Here is a 12,139-nt window from a genome sequence, read left to right as displayed (position 1 = left end):
TGGATTTTCTGGATAAGAGTTTCTGTCAGCTGGAAGATGTCATCAGACTAGTTTCATGCAGTGGTGCACACATCTAATAGGTCATAGAACATGAAAGCTAATATATATATATATATAAAAATACACACACACACAAAATATATCTATATAGACTGTTTCAACCTTATGAGTTATGAGGTTGGAAGACACTATGTTGTCTGCTTCTATTCTGGGAAAAAAGTTTATGTACTCAGAGAGCAGTTTTCTTCCTGTTAGTTATTTTAAGTTAATACTCTTCTAGACTTCTGGCAAGCAAATCCTGAACAAGACATCAAAAAACTCATGGGCCCTTCTGGTTTTTCTACATAACAAAGACAGATAATGCAAAGAGAAATTTTACATGTTTTCTCTTAATCAGAACTTTATGCTATATAATATCTGCTGGAGCATTTGCCAGTTTACAGGGACCCAGAGCATCTTCAGTGTGCCAGAACTGGCAAGTCCCTGTTCAGCTTGCTGGCCAAGGCACTGGGCTCTTCACTTGGCTCACAGGGATCCTGCCCTTAAGTCTAGATGAGAGTTCCACCTTTGCAAGTTGTGCATTGCTTGTGCACCTCCAGCTAGATCAGCAAGCAGAGTTCCCATGAAGAAATACACTGGAAGACATGTTAGTTCGCCTCAACTAGATTTATTTTTAAATTTTGGTAATTTGTTACCATCAGCCTCCTGGCATATACCCTGAGATTTTGCTAAACATCTTTGGAAGTCAGGTAATTTGAAGAACTAATTTCAGTTCTTATCTGGCTGTCAAAGATTTGAGGGTTGAATGCAATGAGATTATATCTCTGGGTGATAGTTCACATGCACATTCACAAAATTCATACATGCATTTGCAATGACATGATTAAAAGGTTTTTTAAAAAGTCTTCACATTAGCCCTAACTGGCTCAGGGTCAAGCCTTATCCTCCATCTTTTAGTAAATAGCTACTGGACCTGTTCAATTTTATAGCTTTTAATAGGTGTGGTTTTTAATAGATAGCTCTTAATTCATGTGTAGTGTTAAATTTCATCAAATAATCAGACTTCATATATATAGTGGATCAAATTTTGTCCTGAAGAGCCGCCTGTGGTAATAAGTGTGAGGGCTGTAGAAGGAATAACAGCTCCCAAATTAAATGAATTTTTAAAATGAGATCATCATAGTAATAAAAAAATCTGGTCTTGCAACTTATACCTTTGGACGAATCTAGACAAGCTTCAGCTGAACAGTTTAGAAGAGAAACTGCTTTGTCTAAATGTGGATTGCATGCAATTTCTGACAGGTTTATATTAAGATTTCTTAGTATTCACAAACATGTTTTGAACATATTCTTGTAAGTTCTTACACAATAATTACAAGGTTTAGTTTCTAGCTGGTTTTGTTGAATTAAGTGTATTTAGTTCAGTTACATAAATGCATTTAAAAACATATTCTTAAAATAAATTTATTGTGTCTCCTACAGAAGTGATAATGCATGAAACATGCTGGGTAGTTTAAATGACACAGTAATATATAAAAAAATACCACATAGATGGAACATAACAAAGCCAAAGGGAAATTTGAAATATTCTAATAGTACAGAAATAGGTCGTTGATACTTGGCTAAGAAATTCTGTTCTTCAGTATGTGCTATTTTTGAAAAAAATGAGTAAACATAATAATTTCTAAGGCCTTGCTTAGAGAGATTTTAGGATGTTACTACATGTAAGGTAATGTCCATTAGGTGACACATTTAAATGAAACATACAAAACCAGCCTGTGGTGAGTAGCATTAACTTATGCTAAATGGATTGAGGTGAAGTGGTATCTCATTGTCCATAGAACCTAATGAAGTGGTACTAATACTGTAATGCTTTAGCTGCTTTATGAAATCACTGTTTTTCTTTTCAGCTGATATTTTAGAATTGTTAGCTTCCCATGTTTTGAAAAATGGTGTAAATATTCTGACTACCATGAGAATCCTGTTCATTTTACTTGATAACTTTCAAAAATACAAAGGGAAATTGTACATGGTGTTTGAATCTTGATTCAAGCAAGCAGCCAAAGTAAATAACCATTCCTAAAATGTATATATTTTGAAAGTATTTTTATTTTTTCTGTCTACTGTGTAAACTTATACTATTACTTTGAGTCATCCTTTACTTCCTTCTTTGAGAAATTACATTGAAATTGTTTATTCTTCAGCTGTTCTAGGTGGTATGGCGATAAGAAATTAGGATTTATAAAAGAGTTCAGCAATGTAAATTAAATTCTCTAAATCACAGGCATGAATTAAGGTACAACTCCTGAATATATACTGTGCTTGCCAAATTTATATGCAGACAGAAAAGGTCTCCTAAGCCTCATTGAAAAACTGTGCCCAAACCAGTGCTACTTTTTTGATATTATTTATATATATGCTATTTATTTGATATTATTATTCATCAAAGATTCAGAAACATTTATCTTTGTGTAGTTAAAGAAGCAGCACAATAATTTTTTAAAATCCTTTCCATGAAAGATGTAGTTGTGTTTATCTGAAGTAGCACCAGAGGAATGGTGTCTAAACTGGAGACCAGTTTAGACTTTGAAACTTGCAAACTGCTTGTAGTAAAAACCAGATCACATCCTCTGGTGATGATGTGAATGATGAGGCCACAACAGTTTGTAACAAGTGATGTTCTTCAGATGTTAAAAGCAATATGAAATCCTCGAGGGAAACACAAAAGAAAGGAGAAGATAGTATTAAGTTTTTTGGTGGATCTTGAAGAGGAGTGGGAATATTTGTTGCCAGGGCTGGAGAATACAATGAAAACTATTAAGAACCTTTCTTTTGAACTGTGTATATGTGCATGTTTTCTCTTCTGTGTGTATTCCATCTAGGAAATATTATAAATACACAGGGCATTCTTTATTAGCTTTTTTAAGAGTAGTGCAAAATAAGAGAGTTTCTTTTTAACGATTTAGAAAGCTACTTAAAGTTTCAAGGAATCTTTAAATGACCAAGAAAAATTCCTTGAATTAAAATGGTAATATTTTTTAAGTAGCCATTGAAAAATAATTCAAATTTCAAACTAAAAGTCAGCTGCTCAGCTGAGGTTTGAAGTGCAAGCTCTGGAGTATTTATCTGGCAGCCAGTCACCTCCTTGTTTTTATAGGAATGTTAGCTACCTTGGAGTAATTTGTGATCAAAGGTGAGAAGTTTAGGGCAGATATGCCCATAAAATTAAATATTTTACTAGAAGACTAATTGTCCTTGAAAATTTAATGTAAAATACTAATAGAGATGGTGAGGAATTCTTACCTAGGTTACTGGAAACATTTGTGATATCCTTTGGGCTCTGTGGGATTAAGTTCTAGGTTAAAAGATTAAAATGGTTAAAAGGCCTGGACTGAATTTCAGGACTGGGAGGAAATAACTGGGAGGCAATCAACGTAACAGCTGATTTCTATAGATTTTCCTCTCTCATGTAACCTGTTAATAAGATGATAAAAGTAGCTAACACTTCAAATATTTTGGGAAGCTCAGGATTTGCTAATACCATGAAACTTAAGTAACTCTTATTTTTTCTCCTTCTTTTGCAGTCAGCAACTGTTTCTGATGGAGGTAAGCTAAAGCCTGTTTTTACTTTTGTAATGAAAAAGTTTTCCTTATTAATCATAACACATTGTAAATCAGATTATATATTACAAGATGTGCGTCCAAAGTGCTACAGAACTCTTGTGACTTTTTGGGGAACTGTGGATATGAAAATATTGCAGAATTATGTTCACATACTTTGATTTATTTTCATAATTTCTTTTATCTTCATAATTTCTCTCTATACATGTGCTTTTTTTACAAGTAGGCTTCTTTATTAGTTATATTAAAAAGACAAACTTCCCTATAATTGGATGGTACATGAAATCTTACTGTCTCTTCTGTTGTCCTTTACATATCCTGTTTGCTTTTTAAGAGATATGGCCTATCTCCTAGGTTGTAAACTGTGTTGGTTTATTTGTTATGTTTAAAATTTCCTTAAAGTGTAACGCATTTGAGAAGGAGGTAAGTAATTTCATATTTTTAAACCACCACCTGGAGCTTTTCAGTTCTGGAGTACTTCTGAGTAAACTTTGTCACCTCTGTTTGTTTGTTTTGATTTTAACAGAGCTTTAATGTTTTAAAGGATGTCCACTCTTTGTTAAACATTAGAAGATGATTTCTCTGAACCTTTGAAGTTAATTGAAACAGTTTAAGTGTGCTTCCTTAGCGGAATAAAAGAATTTGTGTAGGTATACACAAGATGGCTTTTTTCACTTGCCTTGCTTGGCAGGAGTTGATTCACTTTCTCCTGCAAAGAAACTCACATAGGTATTATTACTATTGCTAGTCTTTGGCAACAATATGAGACAATTCTATTAAATAAAGACTAGATTGAAAGATTTACATATTTTAGGGCATTTCTAGAGAAGTTTGCAGCAGTGTAACCAGTAGGCTAGCAGCTTATGCTTCTCTTCCTGGACTAAATCTTAATCATACTACTGGTACATAGAAATAGATACTGTAAATACTGTTAAGCTTTAGTCGGAGAAGAGAGATTTATGTGTAAAAAGTAATGATGTGTTTATATACATCCCTTCAGAGTAATAGGAGGCATAACAGCTCTCTCTCTGTTTTCTTTCCAAGATCAATGAAGCTTTATGTCATGTGGCTTTTATTAGAGCCAGGTGCTGAAAACCAGCTGTAGTCTTCATTGCATTTTACATGGTGACTCAGCTTGGGCAAGGCCAAGATATCTGTTTAGCAGAAAATGGGCACTAGGGCTTTGCAGGATAGGTAATACATAAAATATAAAGGCACTCCAGAGATGCTGACCAGTAGTAACTATTTAGTGTAATTTATTTGCTCCATAAATTGCAGACAATCAGAATGCAAACTGTGATACTGCAAGATCAGTGCTGTAGTTATTCTGCAGCACCTGTGCTCTAGGAGTAGCAGAAACCATTTAATAGTATGCAGTGACCACTAATTAGCAGATTTCTCCTGCTTCCCACCTCAGAACCTGTCTGTCCCTGCTGACTGTGGGCAGAGTGAGAGTCCATGCACAGCATTCAGGCTGTGGATGATGTTTTGAGCACTGTTACCATCTAAATCATCACAGGAAGGGTCATCTCCTGCTAATGTATGACTTTGCCTAGATGGCACTTTTCAAAGGGAAAACCTTAAGGTCGGTGGGTATATATAGAAGGGCATCATCATTCATCTCTCAGACAGAAAGTTGTTGAGGTATCCAAGCTATTGGGAATGTCTAAGTCAGTTCTTACCTGCCATTCCCTACAGAGATCAGTTCCACAAAGCTGAAGTCTTCTTTCCAAATACTTTAGCATAACAGATACTACATGCATGTCTTTCTCATAAGATACTACTTTGCTGTAGTTTTGACTGATTTTTTGGTTTAGTGTTCATTACCTGGAAAGAATTTTCATAAAGAAAAGCATTCTTAAAGATTTTTTTTTGAAAGGAATCAGATGTTTACAATAATAAATAATGTAAACCTGTATTTAAAAATGTAATTAAAGAAGGTAGAACAAATAATCCTCAATGAAATCCAAAACAAAGCACAACACTACTGTTTACACTATAAACAGAGACTAATTATTTTCTCCAACATGTATATGACTTATTTTTCAGTTACATTTGCAGCACATGCTTGCTGTAGTGGTGTTCCACTGTCATGTAAATAATTCAAGTTCCTTTAGCAGCAGTGGTGAAAGGTCTTTTCTTTCAATTATTTATGTAGCATTTTATAATGCTTTGTGTGAAGTATACTATTGCTTTCCTCTGCTTGAAGGCAGAAGGGTAAAGAATCGATTTGTTGAGAATGGTGTTAGAGGGTGCTGAGAATATCTGGAGGAAGTGCATTAGTTTCCCTTATCCCAAAGTTGCAGAGGAACAATGTGCTGTGCAGTAAGATGAATCTGCACCCGATGGGTTCCAGGACCCATGCAGCTGAACTTGGTATGGATTCAGAAGGATGGCTGTCAGTGGGTGGCTTGAAGTATTTAATTAAGTGGCATCACAGTGGTTCTTATCAGCTTTATCCAGGTAATGCACTGACTGATTAACTGGAAAATCTTACTTATATGAATTTATGCATTTTGATGATTTCAAGGAATATGTGTAGAAGTCTCAGAATAATAAAAAGTATTCATAGGTTAAAAAAATACATATGGATTTTATGAACAAATGCATAGAAAAACATCCTTACTTAATTATTAAGATTTAGTGGTTTATATTATTTAGAGAAAAACTTTCAACACTATCCTATCCTGTATGCTTTATGTGATTAAATGCCTGCTTTTTTCTTACATAATTATGGTTTTGTTAAACAAACCCAAAAACCTATATAGAATGTGTAAATACAAAAGGTGTAAAAGATTCATGCTGTTTTTCTGCAGTTTTTGAAAACACTGTGTCAATTCTCTATTTGAGAAAGGTAATAAATGAGTTTGCACAGCAAATGGTGCTTCCTGTCTAGGTACAGTTGTTCCTGAACAGAACAGAAATAAATTTACCACTGCTAAGTCTTCTGAACACCCGAGTTGGGGTTTTTACAGTAAACTCCTTTGGCATCCTGAGATTCCTAAGAGCTAATCTTTTTGTAAACACTTAGGAAGAAGGAGACAGCCACTTTGCACGGCAGTCTTGTGGCTGGGACGTTTGAGGGTGGAAATCAAGGCTCTGCATTTCCTCTGATGATCATCAGTGAGTGATGATTATCCAAAATATGTGACTCAGTTGGAAAGTTTCTTCTTTCCTGCTATCCAAGGTGGGCTGTGTGCACCTAGAAATGCAAGAGAGTTGAGAAACCTGACACTGAGGTGTAACAATGGAAACATTCCTCTGCAAAAGGAGTGGAGCAGGAGTTGCAGTTTATATGGTCTTCATTTAAGTGTGATTTGTTTAAATTGTATGCTAGTGTTGAAATTGGTGAGGTTTTTTTTCTTCCCATCTAACCTTTCTTTTTCTCCAGTTCGAAATGGTGTCATTTAGTAGTTAGTAACTGTTTTGATTGCAGCTGTTGATATATGTGGTTAAAGAAAGTAGAATAACTAAGTCTTTTCTGGGAAGCAAACTTTTCAGTGTTGTTCTTAGGTTGGCACCTACCCCAGGAGAAATGTGTAAAGATTTTAAAAGCAAACTGACTGCATTTTTGTTTTAAGGGAAAACAGAGCAGTGTCAGGGTTCAGAATAATTTAAAATAACTATTTCTGAAAAAAAAAACCACCAAAACCCAACAACTGAACTAGCTGAATAAAATCCACCTGACTTCAGAGAGAAGGCAGTGTAGTTCTGAGCAAGTGTAACTCTGACAGGCTGGATGAGTGAGCCACTCGTAGCAATTAAAGGTAGTTAGTAGTCACCCAGTGGTGTAAATGCTCAGAGACTAATTGCAGGTTGGCTTTTCTGCCTGCCAGAGGGAAAGTGAGCAGCCCCTACTCGGATGGATGGATAGGTGGAGGGATGGAGGGATGGGGGATGGATGGATGGATGGATGGATGGGTGGATGGGTAGAGGGAGGGAGGTGAAGCTGACCTGCCTGTGACTACCATTTTGCAATCCCTCCTGAGTCCTGGGTTGCTGTGACTCCTGGAGTTAAAAGTTGAGTGCTTTGTGTGGCTACTCCCTCATTTCCCTCTGTCAGCCAAGTTGGTTTAATTGGTTTGGTATGTGGGATGTTTGTTTGCCTCGCTGATTTTGTCTGAAAGGAACTAGGAAGTTCCCAACAAACGTCACTGGAGAGCACTGGGGATTGAACACTCTAGGAGTGAGGCAGTATCTGAAACTTCCATATATATGAAGAAGTGGGTGTCTATTTATATCCTGGACTGTAAAATAAAATATATCCACCTGCAAAGTTAAAGCAAAATACATCAGCTAATACCTTCAGGTACAATTCTCTTCAGATTCACATTATTTTCTTTCACAGTAGTTTCACTGTGCTGACATATTTTGTAATGAAAGTAACAGTTGACTTAGTTATGCTTTTTCATATGTCTTTAAGGAAATGTAAATAAATATTTCTCATTAGAAAATGTAGAATTTTGCTGAGTGTTTTTTATTAATTTGATATTAAGCTTTGCTTAATATGATGATTAGGCAAAGAAAATATTTCAATACCTAATGTGTTATTACGGTCCTTCAGTATTATCCTTGTTGAAAATATAAAGCTACATTTTCACTCATCCCTATTCTAACTTTTTCTTATTTGGTCTTATTGTTGTTTTAAATAATAGATTTGCTTACAGAAATATGCAGCAGTTAACTGTTACATGCTAAGTATCTCTAGCTAGAGAGTACATTTAAAAATGAAATTTCAGAACTAATTTTCCTTAATTTCTCTTATCTTTATAATTACCCATATGGCTTTTCCTTCTGGTTATAATGATCTTTGAGTGGTCCTTTTTTTTTTTTCAAAGTTCATACTTCCAGGGAGTAACAATAACATTTGTAACACAGAATTTGGAAATGTGCCTTAAAATACATATAACCAAAAAGGAGAACTTATGAATAGTAATTTTGGTGAAACTGCTCCTTGTTTTGGTTAGTCCAGGTTATCTGAGGAAAATAAAATTGTCTTTGTGAAGAACAGGTCACTCCTTACTGGTTTTAAACTCAGTTTTCTCAGTTTACATTAATAGCAAGTTGTATATTTACTTTCCCATTTGGCATAGAATTATTAAAATAGCATCTATTGTATTTAAAGACATTATTTTCTCACATTATAGCTAATTTTTCAAAGAATTGAATGTCTGTGTTTTTTTATCCCTTCACAGAGTTTCTTCAGTTTGCCATCTCTAATACAACCTCCTGCTTAAAGCAGGGGCTGTTACAAGATCTGAGCAGGTATCTCAGGGCTTTATTTAGTTGTTTCTTCATAATTAATTAAGCCTCATGTCACCTCTGTGAAGTGGGTACTATACCAATTTTACATTTGTGTAAATTGAGAGATCGAGAGTTGTGATTTGCGAAGAAGCGTGCAGCAAATAAAAGAAAAGTTTGTCAACAGGACCATGTTGTACACAGTTCCTTCTTTTACTTAGAGCAGCCATTTCTTTCCTCTTTCCACTTATGTGAACAAGTGGCCTCTTCTTTATGAATTTTTGTGCATATTTTGTTAATTGATATATGACAAAGATGATCTGGAGTTAATATTTAAAATTTTTACAGTCATGCTGCCACACAAGGTTTTGTTTTCCTAGAAACTCTATGGGTTCTTTCTAATTTGTCTTTATGAGACTCATTTAATTTTATTTACAGTGGAAAAGAAGAAAACTGAGACAGGACTGAGGTTGCTTTTTATATACAGGTCCTCCTGATAAAAAGAAGGAGGGATATTTTGAAGTCTTCACTACTGTCAGTTTGAGCAGGAAGTGTGACAAATCAAGTAATGAATGCTGAAGAGTAAAAGTAAAATCAAATAAAAATATTTTATCATCAAATTTATTTTTTTAACAGAGCTAAATAGTACTGATTTAAAAGACTGCATCAGTGAAAATAGCCTCAGTAGCAATGCCAGTCTTCCCAGTGTCCAGAGCTGCCGACGACTTCGAGAGAGGAGAGTTGCAAGCTGGGCTGTGTCATTTGAACGCCTTCTTCAGGATCCTGTTGGTGTTAAATATTTTTCAGTAAGTTTTGAGGGATGGCAAGAAGCCTTTCGAAATGTCTGATACTGCTGCAGCTGTTTTTCTGTATTCTGTTTTTTCTTTCTTGACACTATCCTTAGCTAGGACTCAAGACAGGAGTTGTTACACAGTTATCTGAGCATTTTTCTAAGTTTAAAATAGTTTGCATTTGAAGGAGAGTTCATAGTAATATGCATATATTTCTGGATAGCAAAATTTTCAGATAAAAATGGAGGCTGTGCTTTTTATTGTATCTGACTAGAAAGCTTCCCAGTTTACTAAAATACTTAAATTCGGTTATATTTGTATCTGCAGCCTTTGGAAAAAGAAAGAGGCAGTAGTTTCCTATGAACTGGTAAGGTATTAATGTTTGCCTGCTGAAGTGTTGGAAGCCACAGAAAGTTTTTTGCAGTGATTGCTTTAAAAAGGTTTTAAGAAATTCTTTTTGGAAGCAGTTAAGGTAGCTAACAGCACTGCTTAAAGCTGTAGCTTACAGGAGTAGTGTTGAGTATTTGCAAAGCATGAATTAAGCTTCTTCACAGCACATTTATGAAGTTGTAGGTAGTATCATCTGTTTTACATGTAAGAAAATAGAGTTTTATACACTTGCATTGGTGCAGTGAAAATCTGTTGCTGAGTTGGAATCACAGGACAGTTTCTGCTTTCCAAGAAATTTTTTGCAAACAGGATGTAAGGAAACCTATGCTATAAGGGATCTAGGTTATTGGATTCCTTTATTTGATACAAAAGCATATTGAAATATAAAAATATTAATTGGCAGACATCCATATTAAATAGTGTGGGGACCCAAAACCTGACATTAGCAGTGAACACCTGTTTGAGGAAATTGTGAAGATGCATATTATATAATATAGTCTGGATGTTACATTTTCTGTCTTTCCATTTTTCTTAGTAGGATAACCTGAATTACTAATGTTTCTGCTTACATATTGACACAGAAGGATCTTATGTTGGAATCCACCTGAAAAATTATATAGTGTGCTGCTTCTTCTTTCTCATTAGTTTTAAGTCAGCAGTAAACTTCTGTACACTTAAGCAAGTAAGCCTTGAAGTCTGCCATAAAGAAGTCATGGTGCCTAAAAAGAAGCCTTTTCAAGTGCTATATTAATGTTCCTTGAAAAGGAAGCTTAGAAGGCCCATGGACTGAGAAGGGAGTCACCTATAACTATCCAAAAGATAGAGATCTGCCAGTATTGAATAACAATGGAGCAATGGCAATTAATTTCCAATCCATACTGAGCATCTTGGTGCATTTGGGATTCAGCATGCAAAGACCTTTCCTGAGGACAGCTTTGTCACAGAGCAGGAATTACTCTGTGAGAAGGAAAGATTTTGCATGTTTTGCAAATACTGGTATTTTGCATAATAGTTTGCTGATTAGAGCAGTCATCTAGGAAGTGAGACACCTGATTACAAGCTCCCTCCTCAAGGGGTTCAAACCAACAACTCCAGTTTTCCATCCATGTGTGACAACTGGTGGGCTCTGTAATGTTCCAACATGGCACCACTCAGTCTTCCTGGTGAAGCTGAGGTGTTGTACAGCCAGCTGTGCCCAAATCCTGTGTCCAGAAAGCAAGCAAGCAGGGCACAGACTGTAGATTTTGTAGTGAAGATGCTGACTGGGGAAGCAGCCAGTTGGGTTTCAGTTCCTGCTTGCTGATTTGATTGTCTTGTAATCTGTAATTGCATGTAAAATGCAGAAATGTCCTCTGACTACTCTCTGACTTTGATGTTTCAGGTTAGGTATGTGAAAAACTTTTTGTCCAAGTTGAGAGCTTGGTAGTGAATTTGACTCCTTATACTATAGTGTATCTCAGCTTGTTTCTTACAGTTGGATTCTCTAAACTTGGTGTATACTTAAAAGCACAAATAATTTTGAATTATTTCTGTGAAGATTCCTCTTGGCCTGCTTTCTGAAATGGCTTTATCTCTTAAGGAAGCTTGAGTGATACCAGTGTGACACTTGAGTGAAGGCTGTTACTTGTTACTATTCTCAGCTGTATACAGTTAAAAAGAAATGAGAAAGAAGAGAAACCCTGGGCATGTATTAGACATGCACTGATTTTTACTTTTGAAGAAAACTGAACTGTGAGACTGATTGAAATGTTACTGTTATATAAACTTACCAAGCATTATAAATATGTTGTTTGAAATGGCAAGTAACTTCTTTTCTTTCACACATTTATTTACTCATTTGTTGTTGGTTTTTTCCCCTAGGATTTTCTACGGAAAGAATTTAGTGAAGAAAATATTTTATTTTGGCAGGCCTGTGAATATTTTAACCATGTACCTGCACATGATAAAAAAGAGGTAGGTCAGTTCTGTATTTAAATATGTGGTGTTGCATACTAAAAATTGTTATTTCTTCAAGATCATTGAAGTTATTGGAGCTGTGCTTGTCTTTTTAATGTGTATAATTTCCTCAATCTCCTGAAAGTTCTATCCCTCATTTA

At 35.3% G+C, this 12,139-nt stretch overlaps 1 protein-coding gene across 1 annotated transcript in view; it reads left to right on the top strand.

The window, feature by feature from the left end:
* Positions 1 to 12,139, top strand: part of RGS12 (regulator of G protein signaling 12) — an 80,430-nt gene that overhangs the window by 37,189 nt on the left and 31,102 nt on the right. Inside the window, exons 4-6 of the mRNA XM_030450769.1 lie at positions 3,585 to 3,606; positions 9,499 to 9,668; positions 11,904 to 11,996. Of these exons, the coding sequence (XP_030306629.1) occupies positions 3,585 to 3,606; positions 9,499 to 9,668; positions 11,904 to 11,996 (285 nt within the window). The remainder of the gene's footprint in view (positions 1 to 3,584; positions 3,607 to 9,498; positions 9,669 to 11,903; positions 11,997 to 12,139) is intronic.

This window comes from Calypte anna, chromosome 4B (assembly GCF_003957555.1).
Source record: "Calypte anna isolate BGI_N300 chromosome 4B, bCalAnn1_v1.p, whole genome shotgun sequence".
NCBI classification, from domain to species: Eukaryota; Metazoa; Chordata; class Aves; order Apodiformes; family Trochilidae; genus Calypte; species Calypte anna.
The sequence above is the reverse complement of the archived record's forward strand: the minus strand, read 5'-3'. Positions and strand labels throughout refer to the sequence as shown.